The sequence below is a fragment of the Rhineura floridana genome, chromosome 6 (assembly GCF_030035675.1).
Source record: "Rhineura floridana isolate rRhiFlo1 chromosome 6, rRhiFlo1.hap2, whole genome shotgun sequence".
NCBI classification, from domain to species: domain Eukaryota; kingdom Metazoa; phylum Chordata; class Lepidosauria; order Squamata; family Rhineuridae; genus Rhineura; species Rhineura floridana.
In genome coordinates this window covers 34,329,634-34,356,788 of record NC_084485.1, presented here as the reverse complement: position 1 = coordinate 34,356,788, position 27,155 = coordinate 34,329,634, and the positions used below count along the sequence as shown (strand labels likewise).

Below are 27,155 nucleotides of genomic sequence, written 5' to 3'. Positions count from 1 at the left end.
TATGGGTGCAACATTTACCAAGTTTGGTTTACTTTGAAAGGAGTTCACTGGACCTTAAGGCATTTTGTAATATATGTGTTTAAACTTTATACAGTAGGGCCCTGCTTTTTGGTACTCTGCTTTTCAGCGTTCCACTAATACGGCTGTTTTTAATTAGAATAAGGCCCCACTCATACGGCGCTTGTTCCGCTTTTATGGCATTTTTTGGGCGTCTGCAACATTATATTGACTGAGTTCCTCATAAAGTGCACCAGGTAGCAGAACTCTGTCAATGAAATGAAATGGACTGCCTTCAAGTCGATCCCGACTTATGGCTACCCTATTAATAGGATTTTCATGGTAAGCAGTATTCCAAAGACAGGATGCCACAACTGAAAAGACCCTGTCTTTCGTTACCACCAGCCTTACTTCAGTTGTGGTTGCAAAGGAATGTATCCCAGTTAAGGTGGCCATGTTTCTTACTTTTCAGAGGGCAATCTTCAATTTGAAGGAGTCCTCTGTTTGAAGAGCTGTCTAGTCCAAGTCTGTTTGCAAGATGAAGAACCATAAGAATGGAGAATAGGGCCCCTGAAGACCACGTCTGCCCTCACCCTAGCATTTTTTGCGTAGGAAGCACTGTCCAGATGGTACCTAACTGTAGTGGGGAATGTGACCTCCAAGAACCTTTGTCTCAGCTGTAAATGGCAATGTCCCTCCCACCCCCTCTTCTGATTCAGCACTTTGGAGCTAAATTGATAGAAGAGGAAAAGTCATCAAGAAAATAAGATATAGGCTGTGAGCACCCTAGTTGCCTACAGCAAAGCGTTTCCAGTGGCCACACCTGGAGTGGCAATGGGCTGATCTGTCGATCAGTTGTGAAATCTGTTTGAAGCTAAATTTTTTAAAAATGCACTTGAGCTGATCCCACCAGGTTTTACAGTAAAAACAGGCAGAGTTTGACTAGTGCTGTGTGCCCATTCTCAGAAAAGAGAGGCACTGGAACTGGCAGAACAGTAAGTGCCTCCACCCATAGTGTGACATGCAATGAACAAACTGAAGTTTTGGGGGCACTGTGAAAGCCAGATGAAGGACCATTAGAGGCTCAAATCCAATGTGGCTTGGAGGAGATGCCACTTAAGAAAAACACTAGTGCTACCCTTGTATTTTTAATAGCACACTAAAATTTAGCAGGTAAGTTTTATCCACCCTTACTCCATGCTGCAAAAGGATTCACTGCTTATTTTATGTGTATCAATCTGCAAAGGATCAAAATGAATAGGGGGAGATGGGGATAAAGGAATTGGAACCCAGAGCAGATTCAATGACGGAGCTGGAGGATGGAGTCTAACAGTTTGGGTGGAACCCAATGCAAAAGCAGCCTGATTGCCTAAGGTAGCCTTCCCCAACCTGGTGCTCTCCAGATGTTGTTGACTCCAAATACCCCTAGTCAGCATGGCCAATGGGCAGGGATGATGGGAGCTGTAGGCCAACAACATTTGAAGGGCACCAGACTGGGGAAGGTTGTCCTAAAGTCTACAGCTGCAATAATGTGTGTATGTGTTACCCCCTCCCTTACTTTTGTGGTAACTGGCCCCAAACCAAAAAATGTGCTCTCTTTTGTTGCTGGTTTTATTTGTTTTGCTTTTGTTTCTTTGGTCAGTTGGCACACCTACCTGACCCTGGGATTTTCAGGTGCCTAAAAAGATACAAAACAGATGGTACGAAAGCATCTAAAGAAGAACATCCTATCCATAATTGGTTTGTAGCTTTCTGTCACTGGGGAAATGTGGACATTCAAAGAGAAAGGATGGTTACTTTGGAGTCTGCACAAAAGAAAGAGGCAAAGAGCTCTTCCCAAATGTTTACTCTGCCAGAGTGTTATTTATAGCTCTAATAATCTGGGCGGAGAGATAAAGCATTTGGGGGGCTGAGAAAGTAGCTGTTCTTTCCATATCTGAGGAATTTCATTCCAAAAGACAGTGTCAACTACTTCCAAAAGAAACCTCCCTCCCATTCTGCTTAACCAGATCTGTTTTAAAATGTGTGTGTCAGCTTGGTTTGTTGTTGTTGATGATAATAATAATAATAATAATTCAATTTATAGTAATTCAATTGATTAGTTACCTAATACAATCTGGGCAACTTATTTATTATTAATTCAATTCTGAACATTCTAAAAGAGAGAACTTTTATTTATTTGTCACAAAACGAAACTACACAGTATTCCAAGTGTGGTCACACCATAGGCTTGTACAGCAGCATATTGGCAACTTTGTTGTCAATCCCTTTCCTAATCATCCCTGACATAAAATTTGCCTTTTTATCAGCTGCTGCATACAGTCAACATTTTCATCAAACTAGTTACTACATTCCCCAAAGTCTCTTCCCTGGTCAGTCACTGCTGGTTCAGACCCCATTAGCATATATTTATTTATTAAATTTATTAGTTGCCCATCTGGCTGGCAATCCAGCCACTCTGGGCAACGTACAAAATTAAAACATAGTTACATTAAAATATTAAAATCTCAACCAATAATAATAAAACCTAACCCACCCCAAAAGCCTGTTTGAAGAGCCAGGTCTTCAAGGCCCGGCAAAAGCTCATCATAGAGGGGGCATGACAGAGATCATCTGGGAGGGAATTCTGTAGAGTGGGGGCCACAATTGAAAAAAAGCCCTCTCCTTAGTCCTCACCAGTCTATGTGAAGTTAGATTTTTTTTTTTGCCCCAGTGTGTGCATCATTTTACACTTTCTCACACTGAACTACATTTACCATTTAAATAATATTCACTCTGTTTTTTAAATAATGTTTTTATTTAATTTTCATCATTACTTTACAGAAAGAGAAGCAACATAAACAGAGAACCGACAACCCCCCCCTTCAGACAACAGATTACAGGGATTGATCAATTGCACCATACCACAACTGACCATGTCAAACCAGAGGATACAGATCCTGTTTGTTCACAGATATATATGTTACAAAGTTGTACCATATTTCTATAAAGTTGTTTTCTGACTGTTGCCCACTTAAAGCCCTTAACTGTTTAGTGAGCTTCTCCATAAGAGTGACAGTCAGTCTCCAGGCAGTCAAATGTAAGTTATCCAGCCCTTTGCAGGTTTGAGCAATCAATTGTCTAGGTGTGATAAGGGATTAGTTCCTTGTGCAGAATATCCTTTTCTAAGGCTGTGGGCAAAAGCAGTGAGAATGTTTTCTCTGGCTGTGTTTTGAAGCAGCTCTGCCCTCAGCTGGACACACCTTTCTTTCCCACTGCTGACTTCAGACCTTTCAGGACTGCCCACAGTGAAGTGTCAGGCCAACCACTGTCTCTGCCTGAGCCTACTGCAAAGCACTTCCACTGGCCACACCTGGAGGGGCAACAGGTTGATCTACCAATCAGTTGCAAAATCTATCTGAAATTGAATTTTTAAAAAAGCACTTAAGCTGATCTGACCTGGCTTTAGAGTGAAAAGGGAAGGAGTTTGAGTAGCATCATGTGCCCCCATTTTCAGAAAACAGAGGTGGAGATGCACTGGCACAACACTAAATGTGTCTCTGCCTTTATTCACTCAATTTGGATAGATCCTGTAGGAGCTCCTTCCAACCTTTTTTTTATTACTGTGAACAATTTGGTGTCAGCAGCAAACCTGGCCAGTCTCTCACTATTCATCCCTAACTCTAGGTTACTTATGAACAAGTTTAAAAGCACATGTCCAAGCTTCAAGGCTGAGAGGGAATTTGAACTTGTTTCTCTTCAGTCTTTGTTGAACACTCCAGCTAACCACTATACAAAATTGGCAAGTAGATACAATGAGATACATAAAACATAAGTGAAATGCAGACATGAACAACTTGGCTGAAGCTTGCTATGGTCCACTTTTCTTATCCCAGAAGCATTTCTGGAACTTTTGACTTGGAACCAAATAAACAAACAAACCCCAAGGGAAATAGTTCATGTTGATACTGGGACCAGGAACATTTGGCTGCTGAATTCTTCTAAAGTCCCTGAAAGATTTAGATTTGAATTGCTACATAAAAGGAGTAAGAGATTAAGGGGGGGGGGGAAACGTCAACCAATGCAGTTAAATGATCTATTTTCTTGACAAATATATTCAATTCAGCAAATTAAAAGACATGGGAAGAGATATGACCGGGAGGAGATCATGTGAAACTATTTCTTAAAGGGGGGGAACATCCTCTCTTAGCCAGAGGGACAAATTCGCAAATGCATAAACAAGTCAAAGAAGTGCAACATATTAAGTACTTCCTCACATTCCTATAAAAATCTGGACTCTAAAATGTCAGCTGTGATGCCAAGGAAGCATACATGATTAAATTGCTTGGAGGGGGGCATGGAGTATTAACTCTTTAATAGGTTCTGTTTGTAAAAATTAGAGTGATCTGAAAAGCAAATGAAAGGCCATCATTGTCAAGGAGAAAATGGCAATTGTCATAACTTGAGATAACTCTGATAGACAGTTCTATGCATGTTGTAAACTGGCATAGGTGTAGTCTATGCCAGGTATTACCTCTATAAAGAAAACTATATGTTAGGGGAAAGTTTTCCAGCTTAGTCATGTCTTTGATATCTAGATTTTTTTGTGTTGGATTTTTTTTTATTAAAAAAGGAGCATTCTATTATGCAAGCTCCCACCTGTATGCAGTTGTAGAGTTCAGACATAAGGTTTACCAACATAGTTGGAATTAGAACACAGTACCCTTATGCTGATGTGCTGTTGTGGATTTGTGGGTCTATATTTCATTAAGGCTGCACATAGGTTTTTCATACGTATTTTTGTTTCAGGGACATGCTTTTAAATAAATAAAAATAAAGAGAAATATTTTTTCAGGGATTTGGCATCAGTTCCTCAAGAGCCCCTTGTGGTGGTTCTGCTCTCAAGGCTGCAATCCTAAACATATTACTACAACTCTTGGCAAAGCAATATTAAAGAACACCCTTTCATGCCTCCATGCATAGATTTTTCATGCAGGCACTCACAAAGAAATTTAGCATATGTTTTTCTGCTAAATTGCAAAGCTCTATCTGAAAAATTTACAAAACTTTCCCCATTTAACAACGTCATTGTATACTTGTGTAACAGAAAAGCTGGCCTTGGTAGGAGTTCCTTGGTTAAAGTGAGAAGGGAGACAAGAAATGATAATTAGTTGCACAGAGACTTATCCAGTTTCTGTAGCATTCACCCAAGTAACAAGTATTTAGCATTATGGCATGAACTGGGTACAATTTAAAGCGTGGAGCTCCCCAAGCTATGGCACTTCCTAGACAGCATGGTTAACCGGGCAAGGATTAGGTTTATGACAGTCTATTAAATTTAGTCTGCCTGTCTGTTTATCTAGATTGAAGCTGCATTAGGACACTCATTAAAAAGTTTTTTGAATATATTTTCATGCAAAAATGGAAAACATTTGCACATATTATTTTTCTATTTAAATAAGGAGAAAACAAATAGCTAATATAGATCTAAATGCACTAACAGAACAGAAGCAGAAATGTCAAAGGCTTAATTTTTGCATCTTCCTACAGTTCTACAGATGACTATGACTGGAGTTCAGTTCATTCTGCCGAAGGGGAATTCATACTATTTATAAACTCTTTATCACAAGCTGAACTGATGGGATAACCTTCTGGCATATTCTGTTTCTTTTCCCACAACAGTCAGAAAACTGATTTCATCCTTATCTCTTTTAAACACGTGTGGCTGGAGACGATGCTGAACAGAAGCAGGATGCTCTGTGTTGTTGGGAAGGAGCCACTAGAAGGTTCTTGTGATGCATATGTTATCTGTGGAGGTAATTCCCCCAAGCCATTACTCCAAGCATTTTACAGTACAACTATTTCAGCCTTCCAATCATGCTGTGAGTCACAACTAAGGTTGTAATCCTATGCACACTTATCTGGAAGTAAGCTCTATTGAACACGGAAACACCTACTTCTGATTAGCCATGTGTAGAATTGTTCTGTAATTTGATAATCATAGTGTCTGCCATCTTGCTAGAACCTGAGTGAATTTCATATCAAAACATATATTAGTACATTGGTTAAGCCATTTGTTTTTGTTTTTTTAATTGCCACATCAAAATGCATTTCTGGCAAGTAGTGTTTTCTTAATCACAATCTACTATGCAGAATATTTTAATTGTCTGAAAACAACATCTATGTTATAGTCTGTGAGCATTTATTTCTGGCTAGCTAGCTAGGCTGTTGTCTGGGAAAACACATAATGTACAATGTATTCCCAATATTTTTAAAAGAAGGACAAGAGGACAAAGGTGAAAGGCTCCTCTATCCTAAACTCTTTGTTAGGAGGTAGGCTTGTCATAGCCATTTGTAGTAGATTAGCACATTCTTTACAAACGATAGCATTCCAGCAGCAGTAGTTGAAGGTACTGTTAGGTCCAAACCCAACACGCAAGTCGCCCTGTCAACCCCAACTCGCTTATTACACCCGGGAAGAGTGCGGAGTTGAGTGCAAATGAACCCACTATCAGAGATCAAGTAACACGAGACAAAAACCTTTGCAAAGGGGACCCAATACTTACAAGCCGAAGCAGGCCAGCATGGGAACCTCGTTTATTGGTGTCATAGGGTTTATATAGGCTCACCCCGAAGTTTACAGTATCGGGCATACGTCACAAAATACAAAAGAAGCAGTTGCTAGACACTATAGCTTTGGGGCAGACAAAAGGAGGTAAAGGGGTGTAGGGGGAAGGACGAAAGTGGAAACACTAAGATTATCTCTTAGATTCCATGTCTGCATACTTCGCATGTCCTAGAGATAAGCACTATGCAACTACAGAAGAAGGGAAGAGTAAAGGGGTGGCCGGCTGCAACCGGGCGCCCCATGGGTAGGAGACAGACATGAAAATTACTATGCTTGCATATCAAAGGGTTTCACAAGTCAAGATCTGAGGGGCAGCGGAACAGCTTATAACATTTCTATGCAAGGCACCTTTATAGCAATAAACAAGGTCATAGGCATGGATGTGATACAAGAGATACATAGTAGGGAAGTTTCCAGCTTAAACCGGCTTTTATTATGCGAGCGACTGGAATGTAGGTAAGGGTCAGGTCACCAGGAAATAAACCGACATTTTATATCAAAAGTCAAATAAAGGCCACTTTGGTTCTATTTCCCATAAAGCCCAAGCTGGTTTAGATAGGACAAGTGAACTATAGTTTTACAAGCACTGGGGATTTCAATTTAACCCCAACAGTACTGTTATGCACTTTCCAATCTCCAATCTATTAAAGACTTCATAGATGCCACCAGCACATGGTTTAGGTATCGTTTCCTTAGAATGAAAGAATGAATGGTGCATGAGCACTGAGCATGATGAAAGGGCTCACACAGAATCAACACTCCAACAGATCTTGCTCTCTCATTAGGTTACTGGGGGGGGGGTTCCCAATGCCATCACTGGTCGCATAGAGAGCTAGTCAAGCCTCTGCGTCTACCAGCTCCACAAAAACTGGAGCCATGACGTATTGTTCTACATGCATTGTAACATCTCTTCCAGCTGAGGAGGGGGAGAGGCCTGCCCCTTCTGGAAATATCACCAGCTAATCGTTTCTATGGCAGCACAGACATATTCTAGTTACACAGAGATATATGTAAGACTTGGCTAGGGCCATTAACTTAACAAGGAGACTTGTTTGACCACTTCAACAGTTGCTTCTACTGCAAAATCTCACCTTACAGATATAAAACCACAGGCCTGGAAGGGGACCAATACATGGCATCCAGACTACCTCCCCAATCCTGTAACAGTATTGAAATGCAACATGACAGAAGAATGTATTGCACAAAGAAATAAGAGAAGAAAAATAAACTAGATTGGAGTACTTTATATTTTAAAATATTTTCATCCCAGGAAGTAACTGCAATCTGGCACACACTTAAGTGTCCTTATACCCTGTTGAAATCTGTGAGACTAATGCACTCGTGCTGTCTTTTGGAGTGCAGCCAAATACTCTAGTTTAGCTGGTTTGTTAGTCAGACTAGGCATTTCAGGTGCTTTTAAATACCACCTTTACCTGACTGCACATTGACATCATCTAATAAATATGATATCCAGACATTATTAATATAATTAGCCCAGCATTTACATTGTGGCATGAAGATGTCAGTTACTTTATGCTTCTGACCTATGCTAACTAATCATGTTTTATCCCAACTGGATTGCTATATGGCCCAGACCTGCTTTTACAAGCTGTATTGGAAAGCATACAAATAATAATCTAATTTTGATAGTGAAATTATGTTATTTGTTTGCTTATTAAAAATATTTATGGGCTGCTTAACATTTAAAAAAATCACAAAGTGGTGCACATGTGGAAAAATAAGGCATTCAATAATAACAACCACAATAAAAACAACATAAAATACAGTTCAAACTTCTGAGTGACGAGGAAGATACAAAAGACTTGCTATGAAAACATAAGATTGTTGGCACTTGCCTTTTTTCAACAGGTAAAGAATGTTCCATATGGCAGGTAATAGCAAATAATACCAATGCAGTAAAATAGCATGTTTGTGTGTGTGGAAGGGAAGAGCATATTCCAATGAAGAAGGCCGCAAATATGCCATACATTTAAAGCACATTTAAAGTACATGATGTCCCCCAAGAATCCTGGGAACTGTAGTTTGTTCAGGGTGCTGGGAATTGTAGCTCTGTGAGGGATAAACTACAGTTCCCAAGGTTCTTTGGGGAAAAGCCATGTGCTTAAATGTATGGGGTGTAGCCTTAGTCTAGGTAAGACAAGATCCTGCTTTAGGATCTTAGACCATGTAGCACTTAATATATTTGCTAAGGGGCCATGTTGTTATTTTCTGCATCATTCCAGTTTTAATATACACACTGCCAAAGTGAGCATATTTACAGTGCCATTAAAAACAAAATATGCCGTGTATCTTGTTGTTCCAAAACATAATAAAGACCACTGTTCTACAAATCTATTTATTTATAAAAATGAAAGGAAAATAATATGAAAAAGAGAAATATCTTTATAAAAATCATGTTTCTTTCTTCCTTCTTTCCTTCAGAATGTACATAAATCTGCATAACATTTTTCCTTCCTTCTACTTACTGAGTGTATTTTCAATTATTACTATGTTATGGAAAATTCAGTATATTCTGTCAATAAATCTTTGTAAAATAGAAATGTCATCATCTTCCCAAATCATCCCCTAATGCAAGATAATGACATTGTGATGTGATGTCACAGCGAGTCCATTGTGAGTATGTAATACCTGATAATGTAGTCATGCCAATAATGACCTTTCCAGAGTTAACACAGTAATAGAATGTCATTATGATATGCAGTACCAATCCTGGCAGAGAGCAAGGCCAGTTGATCTCACTGGGACTTTATTATTGTTATTGTATCTTCATACATTACCACCAGCTACATACCACTTACAGTTTCAGAATGAAAACACAGACAGTTACCTACCCCAACAGGCTCACAACGTAAATCCAACAGTGGAGAAAACAGCAGAGGGGGTGGGGGGAACGGAGGGCTCACAGAAGAAAGGGATGAAAAATGCAGCTAACTTGACTTTAGCTTGAGTCTTTGCGTGCTTCCAGATGGGAATAGACAGAGCAATCCAAACCCCCTTACTCCAGGAGCAGAGGTTGGAGGGAGTGGAGGTGTCTCTCTGCCCAGCTCTTCTGCCTCAGGTGGTCTCTTGTCAGCAACAATGTGTGGAAAGGTAGGGTCTCTGGTGAGATCCCCCCTGGCAGGAGCCAGCAAAAAGGCCCCCAAATGGGCATTCTCAAAGCAAGGAGAAGCTGAGCCAGCATGGAATCCATTAAATCTCAAGCCAGTCTCACTGCCATCACACAGTAGCATGGGGCCTGATTCAGGCCCAATCTCTGTGTCAGTTCCAGGCTAGCACAGCAATCTTTCCCACCACCACCACATGCCCCAGGCACCATATGTGGCTGGGCTGGAGGTGCAGTGGTAAAGCCCCACCAGTGGGGGACAAACGGTTGGACTGCAACCTTATTATGGAATCGGTGCTGCTCATGCATCTAAGTTTCTCACAGTGTCCACAGGTCACCACTGTCATCAAAATGCCAGCCCATTTTTATTTTTTACACTTAATCTGGATTTTCCCTTACCACAGAAAACACAGGAAGTAAAAATAACTCATAGGGATGGGATCCATTGGCCAGTGCCAGTTGGAAAGCATTCTGTTGACCTAACAGGCTGGTATCTATTAAAGTTTGTTCTTGGTCTGCTAGACACTGCTTTTAACAATCCTTGTTTTCCCCTCACAAAAGATATTGATATTAATATCAATATTTTAATAGGAAATATTGATAATTTCAAGGAAATAATTAATTCATTGTTCATTTCATTGGTGATCACACATGGCCGAGTAAGATTATATATATCTATATTTTGAAAGGAACTATCAATAAATTAAAGGAAATGTTGATAAATTATTCTTAATAATTTATATTTTAGAGGCAGAAAATTGCTACATAAAAATCCAATCCCCAACTATAGGGAGTAAGTGAATTAATGGAAAATTTTGTATCAAATCCAAATTGGGTAGAATTGTATCCATCCCTATATGGTTTGTCACATGTGTGGTGTGGCCCCTAACACCACACCCCTACTTCCACTTTTAAAAAGAATTGGACTTTTGGTAGTTTGGAAAATGCTGGGGAAATGTACTAAAAAGTGGGGGTTGAATGACTGACTGACGGGAAGAAGTATAAAACCCCCACAAGCAAATCAGGATGAATGCTCATTTTGATATAACTGTCTCACAAACAAATCAGAACAACTGCTCAGTAAAGACCAGATATAATCTAAACTCTTGCATAGACTTTGTACAAGCAAATCAGGGTGAATACTCATTAAGCAGTCATCTGGAGGGCCCTGAATACCAGTTGCTGGGGAGCATAAGCAGGAAGAGTACTTTTGCACTCATGTCCTGCTTCTGAGCTTTCCAGAAGCATCCAGCTGCAGATGACCCTTGGGTCTGATCCAGCAAGGATCTTCTTTTGATTACCAATAGGGAAATATCAACAACAATAAAAAGGCTGCTTTCTTTCTAAAATAGGTTGCGTGAAACAAAGGAAGTTTGAAAGAAAAAGAGTAGATTTTTGTTTTTAAAGGGCTGAACTCAGTTCTGGTGCTGAAAACAATTTCCGGGGCTTGAGCATGTGCTCAAGAGACATGCTGTTCTTTAACTGATGTCCACCCCTGTGAGCCACCATCTTGTACCTGGTAGGTGTGGGTGACTCTTGGGGCTTTCTCTACATATAACAATCTTGATAAATAACAAAAGGGAAAGGAAGAAGATTACATCTAAGCATTGTAACAAAAAAAGTGTTGACTTCCACTTGGTCTGAGATGTTTAACAGTATTAGAGACCCCTTTAAGGTTTTCTGAAATTCACATATTTCTGAATTACATCCTCCCAGTCTTAAGGAAGCTATCTGGTAGACAGTACAAAGACTAAGGTGCTTGCAGATGGGTGTTTATTGTGGGATCAGTGCTCCTCCTGCATACATGTTGTTTGCAGCATGCACAGGATGTCATTACCATGCCAGCCTGTATCCCCCTCCCCTTTAATCCGGATTTACTGTTTTTGGGGGAAATCCAATGGGGAGGTACTGTTACTGAAGACCCACTTGCATTCTTAAACTGTTTGCCAATTAAGCCCCTATCTGTAAACACCCTTATTTTCCACGCCAGCATTTTATTCTCCACTGGGTATCTGACAGGGAACTGAAGATCTCACTGTGTTTGCCGTATTTGAGTGTGTAGCCCCCTGCAGCCACAACTCCAAGGCACAAATGTGGATGATCTGGTTGGAATCCACTGAACCCTATGCCTGGTCTACTTTTCTCTTTTTGGCCCAGGCCAAACAACAATAATAATTTCATTATAAAGGCATTTGTGATTGCTATGATAGTCCGATCTCTACCTCTTCTCTTCCCTGGAATTTCCCCCCTCTACTTTCCCTATCTTTTCCTATTACATGTCTTAACAAACAAACATCTATAAAAAGTATTAATTTAAAAAGAGATTGTCACTTTAGGCAGTATGAAACTATTGGGAATGACAGGCTTCTAATATTTGGTGTGTTGCCAAGCTTCCTGTGACTATTATGCAAGTTGTTTGTGTTCTGTTGGATAACAGAACAGAGCAAGGAATTTCAGAAGAAAATCACCCTGTGCTTTATAGATTACAGCAAAGCCTTTGACTGTGTAGATCATGAAAAACTATGGAATGCTTTAAAAGAAATGGGGGTGCCACAGCATCTGATTGTCCTCATGCACACCCTATACTCTGTAAGGAGGCTACTGTAAGGACAGAATATGGAGAAACCGATTGGTTCCCAACCAGAAAGGGTGTGAGACAGGGGTGTATTTTATCACCCTATTTGTTTAATCTGTACGCAGAACATATCATACGGAAAGCAGGATTGAACCAAGATGAAGGAGGTGTGAAAACTGGAGAAATATCAATAATTTAAGATATGCAGACAACACCATACTATTAGCAGAAAGCAGTAATGATTTGAAAAGAATGCTGATGAAAGTTAAAGAGGAAAGCACAAAAGCAGGACTACAGCTCAACGTCAAAAAGACTAAAGTAATGACAACAGATTTATGTAACTTTAACGTTGACAATGAAGACATTGAAATTGTCAAGGATTATCAATACCTTGGCACAGTGCTGATGATGATATACTGCCTTCAAGTCGATCCCGACTTATGGCAACCCTATGAACAGGGTTTTAATGGTAAGCGGTATTCAGAGGGGGTTTACCATTGCCTTCCTCTGAGGCTGAGAGGCAGTAACTGGCCCAAGGTCACCCAGTGAGCGTCATGGCTGTGTGAGGATTCAAACCCTGGTCTCCCAGGTCGCAGTCCAACACCTTAACCACTACACCACACTGGCTCTCACAGTAATTAACCAAAATGGAGACAATAGTCAAGAAATCAGAAAAAGGCTAGGACTGGGGAGGGCAGCTATGAGAGAACTAGAAAAGGTCCTCAAATGCAAAGATGTATCGCTGAACACCAAAGTCAGGATCATTCAGACCATGGTATTCCTGATTTCTATGTATGGATATGAAAGTTGGACAGTGAAAAAAGCAGGTAAGAGAAAAATAAACTCATTTGAAATGTGGTATTGGAGGAGAGCTTTGCACATACCATGGACTGCAAAAAAGACAAATAATTGGGTGTTAGAACAAATTAAACCAGAACTGTCACTGGAAGCTAAAATGATGAAACTGAGGTTATCATACTTTGGACACATCATGAGAAGACATGATTAACTAGAAAAGACCATAATGCTGGGGAAAACAGAAGGGAGTAGGAAAAGAGGAAGGCCAAACAAGAGATGGATTGATTCAATAAAGGAAGCCACAGACCTGAACAGATGCTCTTGGAGGTCACTGATTCATAGGGTGGCCATAAGTCATAATTGACCTGAAGGCACATAACAACAACAATGTATTTATAGTTATGTTTTAAAAAGTATTATAAGTAGCTTGGAGACTGACCTTCGGGTAACAAGCTACATACTAACAAGTATAGCAAGAACAACAACAACAATAATAAATTGTTATATTATATTCTGAAATCTTCTGAATGTTTTAAGCTTATGGACTCTGCTTTTGAACCACCCTGGCTAAAGCATGTTAAGGAGCAACTGCAGAAATAATGTTAAGCTAGCAGAGCGAGAGGGGTGACTAAGTGGTACCAGGCAACGACATCATGCTGAAGCAGGTCGTCTACCAAGGACGCTGTAGCACAGATGTTGCTGAGATAACAGCTGACCCTAACGACTGAATAATATGGAAAATAGGTGTGGTGGAGGACTGTGATGCCCTTCCCTGGTTCTCCCTGTCAGGTTCCCACCTGCTTGTGGCTACTGCCTTTCACTAGGCACCACCAGGGATACCACCAGTCCGGACCGTCCTTCATATGGTTTCTCACTCTGCTCTAGCACAGATCTCACTAGATCCCCCTGCTAGGCAGCACCACCAGTCACGTTCTATAACCAATACTCCCACAGACTTTGCCTGAGTCTCTCTCTAGCTGGTTACTTTTGTGACTGTGTGCTTATGCTGTTCCCAACCCCCTTGTATCTTTATAGATAACGCATACAACTCTGGGTTGCTCTGGATACTTGAATTGTTATTAATTCTCCCTTCACCGCTGCCACCATTAGATACTGTTTCTGTTCAGCCTTGGTAATTACCTTGCCCTCCCTTCTGGTATGTATAGCCCCCAGCCAAGGATCAGGCCTTTGGTAAACCAAATAAGTATTTATTAAATATCAGAAATAACAAGATTAGTTTTAGAATGTTTCACAAGCGTATGGTTTTGTTGTGTTCAAATTGAAACCCCTGTGTTAATAAAACTATAATTCACTGGTCTTACCTAAACCAGCTTAGGCTTCATGAGAAATAGAACCAGAGTGGCATTTATCTGACTTTCGGTATAAAATGTAGATTTATTTCCTTGTGACCTGACCCTTACCGACATTCCAGTGGCTCACATAATAAAAGCCGGATTACGCTGGAGACTCCCCTACTATGCATTTCATACCGTATATATGCTTATGGCTTTGCTTATTACTGTCAAAATGTTTCACACAGAAATGTCAAAGGCTGCTTTATTGTCCCTCATAGCTCTCGAGTTGTATCCCTCCCTTTTGATATGCAAGACGAAATAATACCATGTCTGTGTTTAAGTTAGAGGGCGCCCGGTTGCAATTGAACCTCCTCTTCCCATGCGCCTTTGTCCGTTCCTGCATAGTGCTTATCTCAAGGACATGTGAAATATGTAGACAAGTTGACAGTGCAATGTTTCCACTTTGTTCTTCTCCTGTACCCCTTTTTTGTTCTCACATACGTCCCAAAGCCCGGGCAGTTAGCAATTGTTTCTTTATGTTTTATGACGTGAACATGATACTGTAAACTTCGGGGTAAACCTATATAAACCCCCATCTATCAATAAACGCGGTTCCCATGCTCACCTGCTTTGGCTTGTAAGTATTGGGTCCCCTTTGCAAAGGCTTTGTTTTGTGTTGTTTGATCTCTGATAGTGGGTTCATTTTTTACTCAGCTCCGCACTCTCCCGGGGTGTAATAAGTGAGCTGGGGTAACAGGACAGCTTGCGTGTTGGGTTTGGATCTAACAATTGGGGGCTCGTCCGGGATCCCTTGTGCGGACCCCCTTTTTGCCATTGCACCCCTTAATTTGATAACAGGCGCCACGAGAGAATTTTCTCGGTTATCAATAAAAGCGGGCGGCTTTGACATTTTGGGGATAAAGCACAGTTGAGGAAAAACCCGCTATCAGACGTCATGGGAAATACAGAGGGTGTGCCGGTCAAGGACAGCCCTTTGGGAATTATGCGCATGCTGTGGCAAGAGGAAGAGTTGCCAGTGAGGAGGAGAGGTTAAAAAAAAAAAAAAAGGAACCGCGGATGACTGCAGTATCGGTGCCGGGTGAACGGTGGCCGAGGGATGGGTCCTTTGAAACCGTTCCGTTGTTGGGATTGCGGAGACGGATTGGGGATACCCACCCAGACCAATTGGAATTCTGGCTCCTATGGAAAATAGGGTCACAAAAATGGGACAGTCTTACTTTGATGGCAATAAGAACTCTGTCCATTGAGGAACCCCCTCCTTCTTATTTTAATGACAATACGTCAAGTAAAAGAACGGTCCTGAGCCGATCTATAATACCTTCTGCTCCGGATCCGCTCCCAGCTCCCGGGAGCAGAAATCCCACTCCGGAGAAGAGGTTTCTTTCATGTGTGTCGGATGATGACACAGATGAAAGGGAAGAGGAGAAGGGTGCCTCAGGGGGTATGGACACGCGCCAGCGAACAAAAGAAAAGAAAAGGCAGGAGGCAGAAGCGTTAGAGATGCCATTACTTGTACATGATCAGCCGTACGTAGATGCCCGAGGGGGCATCCAGCGTACCGAAGTAGTTGAGCTAAAGAGCTGGTTGGAATGGGATTTAAAGGAATGGAGTAGGATGGCTGGAACTTTTGGTGAGCAGCCAAGGAGAATTAGAGAGTTGTTGGGCAGGTTGTTCGAAAGCCACAATCCGACATACTCGGATGTGGAACATTTGCTGAGAAGGGTTCTGACAGGTGAAGAACGTAGCAGGTTGTGGACGTTGGAGACTGCATGGGCTGCGGAGGCAGCGGGAAATAGAGCTTGGTCGGACCAAGCACGGGTGGCTGCAGCGTGGGTAGCGGGAGACTGGACGCAGCCTCGCCGCGCCCAGCTGCAGACCGACAGGGATAGGCTGTTGACACACTTGGAGCGGATGTCACAGAAACCCCCCAACCAAGCTAAATTCATGGCAATAAAACAAGAAGCCAGTGAACCTCCCAGAAAATTCTGGTCGCGCTTGTTAGAGGGAGCACGTAGCTATACAAATCTGAACCCAGAAAACGTGTTGGATCACCCAACCCTCATTGCCAATTTCGTTCATCAAGCGCAGCCAGCGGTGAGGGATTATTTTCTGAATTTCAGACCCGGATGGGGGGGGGAAGCTGTGACAGTGATATTGGAAGTAGCGGATTTTGTGTGGGATAAGGACAAGGAGAAAAGTAGGAAGAAGGAGAAAAAAGAGGACTTTGAAATGCTGGCTCTTGCTATAAGAGGCCAGCCACCAAATAGAGGATTTCGAGGTAGAGGCAGAGGTTTTCCGAGGGGGCCGAGAGCCGGAAATCAGAGAGGAAGAGGACAAACGAGGAGTCCATGGCAAGGAGATAGGGCTTGTTTTCAGTGCGGAGAGTACACACATTTCAAGAAGGACTGTCCGTGGAGGACAGGGAACGTGCAACACATTTCTAACAACCCTTCTTACCCAGATTTCACAGGTGCGCAAGCGGATTACCCACCTCCACCCCCTCCCGTTGTCCAACAGACGCCGGCTTCATGGGATCAGTACGGAGGGCGCCCAGCACACCAACAATGACTAACTGTGGAAAGGGAGGGGGCAGGATCCGGTCTGATGAATCTGATGTCTTTAGTAGGGATGTTTCTTTCTCTCTCTCTCCCAACTCAAGAACCCAGACTGTCCCTAAACGTGCAAGGACAAGCGGTGACCTTTCTGGTAGATACGGGAGCTACATACTCCCTGATTAATGTAGCGCCAGGAAACTGGTTGAGTAAAGAAGTAAAAATGACAATGGGGGTAGATGGAAACCCCACGCCCATGTGCACAACACTACCGTTGCAAGTTAAATACAATGATAAAATGTTTAACCACGTTTTTCTCTACTCTGTTTCTTGTCCCATTTCCTTAATGGGACGTGACATGTTGTGTAAACTGGAGGCTACTTTAACCTGCACCCCTGAAGGGGTGGGCTTGCTGATGAGTGTATTAGGGGTGCCTACGGGTAATACACTTAGACACAAACATGCAGGAGACGGTTTACCGGGAGACCTTGCTGACCTGCCATCTGACTTGTGGGGCACGGAAGATACAGACGTGGGGCTATTGCGATCAGTAAGCCCCGTTCGAATTCAGGTAAAGCCATCCCTCCCGCCACCAAACGTTGCCCAGTATCCTCTGTCATTAGAAGCAAGAGAAGGCATACGCCCCATAATAGAAGGCTTCATTGCAAAAGGAGTTATCCGGCCGCAGCGGACCCCCTGCAACACGCCAATACTACCAATAAAGAAACCTCCAAAGAAACCCGGAGATCCAGTCCGGTGGAGGTTTTGCCAAGACTTGAGGGCGGTAAACAGGTATGTGATCCCTTTGCACACTGTTGTTCCAGATCCAGTAACGATTATCAGTCAGATTCCATGGGACGCGAAGTGGTTCACCGTGATTGATCTCAAAACGCCTTTTTTAGCATTGAAAGGGTACCACACAGGTGTTTTCAGCACAAAGACAGCAACAGCTGGAAGCAGAGCTGCTAGAGGATCCAAATGTCAGATTTGAACGCTGTGGACCATTAAATCCAGCCACACTCTTACCCGATTTACCCCTGCCCCTCCCGGAGCATGACTGTGTGCAAGTCTTACAATCTACCTTACAGATCAGACCAGACCTGTCTGATGAGCCATTGCCAGAATCGGACATTATACTGTTTACAGATGGCAGCTCCTACTACCAAAATGGGGTAAGATATACAGGATTTGCGATAACAACACAGTGGGAGATGGTGGAGGCGACAGCCCTCCCAGGACGATGGGGAGCGCAAGCAGCAGAGATTTATGCGCTGGCCAGAGCATGTCAATTGTCAGCAGGTAAGAAAGTGACTATTTTTACCGACAGCAGGTATGCTTTTGGAGTTATACACTGTCACATTCATCTGTGGAAATACAGGGGGTTTACAACTGCAGGGGACAAGCCTATCCAACACTTGGAGCTTGTGCAAAAACTGTTACAAACTATTCTTGATCCCTTACAGCTAGCAGTGGTGCATTGCAAGGCACATACTAAGGAACAGGACCCAGTGACTTTGGGAAATGCCCTGGCTGACCAGACTGCACGCCACGCAGCATTATTACCTATGAGTATGCCAACTCTGGCACTAGTGACCACTGCTTTTGTCCCGCCTGTATCTGTTTCAATACCCCCACAGGAAGTGAAGCAATGGACTGAACTAGGAGCGATCCTGAAACAACAACTATGGACCATGCCGGACGGCCGAGCGTGTCTACCCAGAGCGTTGTATCACGCAGCAGCAAAATGGTTCCATGACCATGGAGGCCATTACGGCATACTTGCCTTATCAGATTCGATCACACGTTTCTGGTATGCCCCTGGAATCCAACCCGTATGCGGCGCAATAGTGAAAGCATGCCACATTTGCCAAGCCAACGGACCAGCTTTACCAAACAGGGCCACACAAGGGGGTAGACCCGTGCCGGCTGCACCTTTTACTCAGCTCCAAATCGACTTCGTTGATCTCCCTAAGGCGGAAGGAAAGAAACATCTTCTAGTCATGGTATGCCCTTTAACAGCATGGGTAGAGGCATTCCCAACCACAAACGCTACGGCAACAACGGTGGCCAAAATATTACTGAAAGAAGTAATACCGCGGTTCGGAATTCCAGAGGTAATAGACTCAGACCGAGGAACACACTTTACAGGACAGATTTTGAAAAAAATTGAAGAAGGTCTGGGAATTAAACATATGTTCCATACCGCTTACCATCCACAATCATCCGGAGCGACGGAAAGACAGAACCGGGAAATTAAGACAGCGTTGGCTAAGTATACTCAGGAAACAGGCTTAAGGTGGCCTCAGGTACTCCCTCTTGTTCTTTTCCATTTGCGTACCCGCCCTACCCGGGCGTTAGGGCTTTCACCGTTCGAATTAGTGTATGGCAGGCCTCCCACAAAAGGGGGGTGCTTGCCAAATGTGGAGGTTTCACTATTGGGGGGGGATCACATAACTGTATCCCAGTATCTTTCCTTGCAGACCAGGCTCCGGGAACTGTGGAAAGCTGCCGGATCCACGAAGACGGTACCCCTTGAGGACCAGGTGCATCCATACAACCCCGGGGACTTTGTTTGGGCAAAGAAATTCGTGAGGGGCGATTCCTTGCAACCAAGATACACGGGACCACATCAAGTCCTGTTGACTACACAAGCTGCTGTTTTCCTAGAAGGACGAAAGTCGTGGATACACCATTCCCACGTAAAGCCAGCTGTAGTAGCGGCACCGCCACCACCCCAGGTCCCCAAGATACGGTTGCAGAGGAACGAAGAAACCGGCCAGTGGCAGGCGGCACAATTCCCTTTCCAGAACGCGGACATTGAATAAGACATCAACACAGAAATGCTCCAACAAACAGAAAGGATGTCTATTTACTTATGGGGGATGACTGTGTTAGCTCGATATGCCTTACCCCTTTGCTGCCCCCCAAACGTGAAGATATGCAATGATAATGATTATTACTACCTGAAAGACTTTGGACGAACAATCCCAAAAACACGGGATTGCCCAGACCCTTTTCTTTACAATGTAAATCAGATAAAGGAAGGGATAGTGAAGGCTGACATAGCGGGACGGTTGTGTCATAAAACAGCCGTTATCTTGCAACATAATTATACTGGCCGCTGGGTAACGCATTGCACCCAGGCTGAAATCGAATGGCCTATTAGACTTGCACTTCGATGCTGGCAATATCGACATATGCCTAATTACGGCTGCCCTCCAGAGGTAGACATAACATCTATAAGTTCAGAATATAACATGCTTACTTTCCAGGTTAAATATGGAACAACCCAGCCCAAGATGACAGAAAGACCAAAGTTTTGTGTAGGTATTGGAGAACCATCATGTTATGCATGGCTAAAAGATAAACTGGGCGCTCAGAAACCCATACAAGACAAGGTGACACAAGCTACACAAACCAGGAAAACATGGGGCGGGTTCAAACATAGAAACACTAAAAGAGGCGATGGGTGGGACGGAAATACTTTTGTTGCCTTAATGGAAGAAACAGCTCCGGAAAAGGGCACCTGTTATGTTTGTGCACACACCCCACCGCACGGACAGGCGGGAGTCCCCTTGACGGGGGCCCCATTGCCGTTAAATGACTATCTCTCCTTCGCCTCACATTCCAGCTCACAGGAACTAGAAGGGGGGTTGGTTCTTAGTGGGCCCATCGCGAGATCAGTATGCGTAGGCAGCGGAAGCCAGCCAGCGGGAGGGATGTTATGCGATGGCTTAATTTACTCTACAAAACCAGGTAATTGGTCTTTTATAAATGAAACACGAAAAGCAGCGGGTTTAACGTGGCTTTCTATTTGGCAGCATTTGCTACACCTGACTTTTGCGGACCACCATTTAGTACCTTTCCTTACAGATCTAGTGGATCATCAAACCCCAGCTGGACTCTGGTGGCTTTGTGGGCACTCAGCGGTAAGGAAATTACCAGTAACGGGCTCCTGGACCTGTACTTTGGGAAGAGTAGTTCCAGGACTCCGGGTTTCCTCCACATTGCCTACTCTGCGTCGCCGTAACAAAAGAAGCACAGGGGAGGCAGTGCTGAGAGGTTTCTTTCCACAGTATGGCGCAGCCAAAACATACCAGGAGCTCATAGAATTGTCTCAAGCTTTTGAGCGTTTTATGAATGATTCGGCCATTGCCTTTTCGGATCTCACCAACGAACAAGGGCAAATTAGAACTGTAGTTCTCCTGAACCGACTCACAATGTCCCCTTTCAAAAAACCACAGCCAACTTACATGGAATTGGCTTTGAGACCGGCTTGGCAATCCAAACAAGGTGATGCAGCTACCTGAGAGACTAACTAGTCTCTCAGGGCTGAAAGGGGGGATTGTTGTGTTCAAATTGAAACCCCTGTGTTAATAAAACTATAATTCACTGGTCTTACCTAAACCAGCTTAGGCTTCATGAGAAATAGAACCAGAGTGGCATTTATCTGACTTTCGGTATAAAATGTAGATTTATTTCCTTGTGACCTGACCCTTACCGACATTCCAGTGGCTCACATAATAAAAGCCGGATTACGCTGGAGACTCCCCTACTATGCATTTCATACCGTATATATGCTTATGGCTTTGCTTATTACTGTCAAAATGTTTCACACAGAAATGTCAAAGGCTGCTTTATTGTCCCTCATAGCTCTCGAGTTGTATCCCTCCCTTTTGATATGCAAGACGAAATAATACCATGTCTGTGTTTAAGTTAGAGGGCGCCCGGTTGCAATTGAACCTCCTCTTCCCATGCGCCTTTGTCCGTTCCTGCATAGTGCTTATCTCAAGGACATGTGAAATATGTAGACAAGTTGACAGTGCAATGTTTCCACTTTGTTCTTCTCCTGTACCCCTTTTTTGTTCTCACATACGTCCCAAAGCCCGGGCAGTTAGCAATTGTTTCTTTATGTTTTATGACGTGAACATGATACTGTAAACTTCGGGGTAAACCTATATAAACCCCCATCTATCAATAAACGCGGTTCCCATGCTCACCTGCTTTGGCTTGTAAGTATTGGGTCCCCTTTGCAAAGGCTTTGTTTTGTGTTGTTTGATCTCTGATAGTGGGTTCATTTTTTACTCAGCTCCGCACTCTCCCGGGGTGTAATAAGTGAGCTGGGGTAACAGGACAGCTTGCGTGTTGGGTTTGGATCTAACAGTTTCATCTATTCCTGTTTTGTACTTGACTTATTATTAATCAGAACTCTAACTCCCTCTTTCTCCACACTCCTGACCTCCACCCTCAAACACCTCTTTCTCCACACTCCCAACATCCACCACCAAACACCTTCTTCTCCACCCTACTAACATCCACCTTGATTCAACTGTCATTCTTCCATTTATACTCCCAGCCATTCAAATGTTCAGCCAATCATCCAGCATTCTACTGCTCATGTACTCCCCCCTCCTCTTTCACTCCTCTTACCATATGTCTTCTATATAAACAGCACTTACCATATTTACCCTACAAGCAAGAACATCACATTTCCCCCCCCTTAAAAATAACAGCAAAGTATTATTCCTGCTCTAGGATTCATACGACGCGTTAACAATAAAAAACAAGTCTCTTTGGGGAAAATGTCTTTTTTGCACCCACGTCTGGGTCACGTCACTGCAATCCCGGCCACCTGCCTTGAAAGTCCATCGGTCAATACATTGTCCTTGCCTTTTATGAACTTGAAGTCCACCTGGTAATCTTGTAGAGCCCAGGACCACCTCTGCAGCATAGTGTTATGATTTTTCATAGTCTGTAACCATAACAATGCTCAATGATCCGTCGTCACTGTAAATCTTCATCCCCACACGTATGGGTGCAACTTGCTCAGTCCCCACACGACCGCTAGGCACTCCTTTTGGACCGACGAATAATTCTTCTCCCTCGATGTCAGCTTGCGACTAAGATACGCCACTGGATGTCTGGTGCCTCCTCTCTCTTGTAGCAAGACGACCCCCAGCGCTAGGTCCGACGCATCCGTAGCCACGATGAATGGTTGCTTGTAATCTGGTGCTATTAATACAAGCCCTTGGCACAAGGCTTGCTTCAGAAGGTCAAAAGCCTTTTGACATTCATCCGTCCACACCACACGCTCAGCACACGTTTTCCTTGTTAGCTCATGCAAGGGGGTTGCGATTTCCCCAAAATCTTTTACAAATTTACGGTAAAAACCAGCCACACCTAAAAATGCCCTAACTTGTTTCTTAGTTAAGGGGATGGGCCACGATTGTATTGCCTCAACTTTGCTCCATAAGGGGGTTATTTTCCCACTCCCCACCTTATGTCCTAAATAGATCACTTCATTCAACCCAAACTGGCATTTCTTGGCTTTTATTGTTAGCCCTGCTTTCTTAAATGCCTCTAATACTGCTGTCAGGTGTTGGACATGCTCAGGCACCGACTTGCTGAAAATGGCCACATCATCTATATAGGCCACTGCGAAATCTGACGTGCCTCGCAACACAGTATTAATTAGTCTCTGAAAAGAACTTGGTGAGTTCCTTAGTCCCATGGGTAAAGTCACAAACTCATATAACCCATCTGGTGTACTGAAGGCAGTTTTGGCTCTGGATTGCTGGTCTAATTCCATCTGCCAAAATCCTTTACACAGATCTATGGTAGAGATAATGGTTGCTGGATGGTAAGTAGTTGTCTTTAAATGTTTTAGACCACAACACTTCCACATACATTGCATCACTTCTCCCATGAATACACTGCCTTGATCCGTCAACACTTCATGAGGGAAACCCAGTCTCATAAAGATTTTTAATAAAGCCTCTGCCACTACAGGGGCTTCCACGGATCTTAGTGCTTCAGCATCTGGGTATCTGGTGGCAAAATCCACCACCACCAATAGATATTTCTTGCCATGCCTTGTGGGTTTGGAAAAAGGGCCCACCAAATCTATTCCCACTCTATAAAAGGGTTGTCCTATTATAGGAAGGGGCTCCAATGGTGCTTTTGTCTTTACTCCACTTTTCCCCACCTTTTGGCATATGTCACAAGATAAACAATATTGTTTTACGTCTTTAGAAATATTTGGCCAATAATAGTGTGCAGCCAATCTTTTCTTGGTCTTCTTTATTCCAAGATGCCCTGCACATGGGACATCATGGGCTACCTCTAGCAATCTGGCTCTGTATTTGCTAGGTACCATCAATTGTTTCACTGGTTCACATTCATTCTCTCTCTCAGCAGGCATCTACAGTCTATATAAAATCTCATTCTCATACACAATTTGATTCCTCAGATTGTCAGTAAAGGGAATCTTTTGTGTAAGGGCTTGGCCCTTCATTTGCTTCAAACTTGCATCCTTATCCAGCTCTTCCCTGAACTGCTCTGCCTCTTCACTAGAGACCATTCGATACAGTTTGTCTCTTTTAGCAGGCCTGCCAGGGGTTGCTATGGCGACCTTAGGCTCGATAACAGGTTCCACCCTGTTTTCTTCGGCCTCTGTTAACATGGTTTCTGTTGCTTTGCCAAGTTGTTGTCTGGTCACCACATATATTTTTCCTTGTGCCCCCATAACATCTCTTCCCAGCATCACTGGTTCTTGTTGTTGGGCATTAATACCTACTTTACATATTTCCTCCTTTCCTCTCCACTTTAATTTTGTCAGGGCCATGGGTATGCTTTCTGGTTCACCCCTCACTCCTTGGATTGTCACCGTTTCCTGAGGTAATATTTCCTCAGATTTTATCAAATCTGGCCTCAGTAACGTCTGAGCGGCACCAGTATCAAGCAATGCCCAATAATTTGCCCCTTGCACACTCACTTCTTCCCTCAGACTCGAATTAAAATCTTTTACATTTGTCCAGTTTATCTGGCAGAACTGAACCTTCTTCATTTCTAACTCCCTTGGTTCTGTTTTCACTGCCCTTCCCTGAGCAGGATTACCAATGGGGTTGGCAACCTCACATTGAAAACGTAGGTGCCCCGGTCTACCACATTTATAACATAATTTCTCCTCCATTTTAGGGTACACAGATCCACTCTGGGGTGTCCTGTGCCCTTCAGACTTTATTGGAGGACTCACTTGCTGTGGTACCACATCCTTTCTGCCATCATTATATGGTCTGGGTTTAAACTCTCTTGATGTTTTCCCCACCCAGCCAGTTCTATTGGAGGCAAAGTGATCTGCCAACTCTGCGGCCTCTTGAATAGATGTAGGGGAATGGTCTTTGACAAGCAGCCTTATTTCTGGCGGTAACTGATGGTATAATTGATCCAGTATCATGAGGCTTTTCACCTCTTCCACTGACTGAGCTTTGGCACATCCCATCCACTTTCCAAATATGTCCATCAATTTTGCTCCCAGTTCAACAAAATACCTCCCTGCTTGGATCTGACAGTTTTGAAATAACTTCCTAAAGTAGTCAGGTCCCAGTCTGAATCTTTTGTACACTGCCTCTTTAAACTCGGCATATGTGACGGGCCTGTCTGAGGGTAAATATTGGTATACCTCTGCCAATTCCCCTTTGATCAGATTTGATAAATATTGCATATATTTATCCTCCGGTAGCCCCTACATCTGAGCTGCCTTTTCGAAGGTGTTGAGGTAAATCTGTGGGTCTTGTCCAGGTTCAAACACCACAAAATCTTTTGGTGTAACCTTTATCTTTGTTTCATTTCTGTCCTTTCTTGTTTCATCAGAATGAAACTTCTTTCAAATTTTAACTTTTCCACCTGTATTTCAGCATCCACTGTCATTCTCTCAATTTCCAACTCCCGCTGCTTTTCTTTTTCCCCAATCTCCATCCTCAGTTTCATCATCTCAATCTCTCTGTCCTTATCTTTTCCCTCACTTTCCTTTCTCAACTTCTCTCTTAAATACTCTATATAAGTGGGATTGCTTGAATACCCTTCTGGGTTCTCTTCTCTGACAGGTTGTTTTTGTTGGACAGATGCGAATGCTATCGGTGCTACTCGCAATTCATCTACCCCTTTACCCTCGTGAGGTAAATTGAATGTTATGCAATTCTCCCCCAGCTCTTCTCTTTTCATCTTTATATATTCAGCCATGTTTTAGGAGTTACTCACACCTTGCCACACACTCTTTGCCAGTCACTCTCACAAGTAATCTTTATTTGTTATTTCTTTTTGCCACACCACTTCTAGGGACTCTCTATTGTTCGTATCCCACCGCTACAGCCACCACATGTGACACCCTTCCCTGGTTCTCCCTGTCAGGTTCCCACCTGCTTGTGGCTACTGCCTTTCACTAGGCACCACCAGGGATACCACCAGTCCGGACCGTCCTTTATATGGTTTCTCACTCCGCTCTAGCACAGATCTCACTAGATCCCCCTGCTAGGCAGCACCACCAGTCACATCCTATAACCAATACTTCCAGAGACTTTGCCTGAGTCTCTCTCTAGCTGGTTACTTTTGTGACTGCGTGCTTATGCTGTTCCCAACCCCCTTGTATCTTTATAGATAACGCATACAACTCCGGGTTGCTCTGGATACTTGAATTGTTATTATTCCTCCCTTCACCGCTGCCACCATTAGATACTGTTTCTGTTCAGCCTTGGTAATTACCTTGCCCTCCCTTCTGGTATGTATATCCCCCAGCCAAGGATCAGGCCTTTGGTAAACCAAATAAGTATTTATTAAATATCAGAAATAACAAGATTAGTTTTAGAATGTTTCACAAGCGTATGGTTTCATCTATTCCTGTTTCGTACTTGACTTATTATTAATCAGAACTCTAACCCTCTTTCTCCACACTCCTGACCTCCACCCTCAAACACCTCTTTCTCCACACTCCCAACATCCACCACCAAACACCTTCTTCTCCACCCTACTAACATCCACCTTGATTCAACTGTCATTCTTCCATTTATACTCCCAGCCATTCAAACGTTCAGCCAATCATCCAGCATTCTACTGCTCATGTACTCCCTCCTCCTCTTTCACTCCTCTTACCATATGTCTTCTATATAAACAGCACTTACTATATTTACCCTACAAGCAAGAACATCACAGGTACACCTCTCCTTCTCCATCACTCCCCCTCGAACACACAGAGTTCCCTAATAAGCCAACCCCTGACAACAGCACCCGTCCCTTAAAATGCCTCTAATCCAATCAGCGCCTTTCAGAGTTATTACATCACCAACAGTCCGACAGAAATGTACCGCACCATCCTCTATTGTTTTCTTTTCCGGCCTTGCGGCAGCCTTGC

The 27,155-nt window shown here is 43.2% G+C and overlaps 1 protein-coding gene across 1 annotated transcript in view; it reads right to left on the bottom strand.

The window, feature by feature from the left end:
• Positions 1 to 26,968, bottom strand: part of PKIG (cAMP-dependent protein kinase inhibitor gamma) — an 82,193-nt gene extending 55,225 nt beyond the window's left edge. Inside the window, exon 1 of the mRNA XM_061630299.1 lies at positions 26,935 to 26,968. Coding sequence (XP_061486283.1) covers positions 26,935 to 26,951 — 17 coding nt within the window. The 5' untranslated portion in view covers positions 26,952 to 26,968. The remainder of the gene's footprint in view (positions 1 to 26,934) is intronic.
• Positions 26,969 to 27,155: the final 187 nt, after the last annotated feature.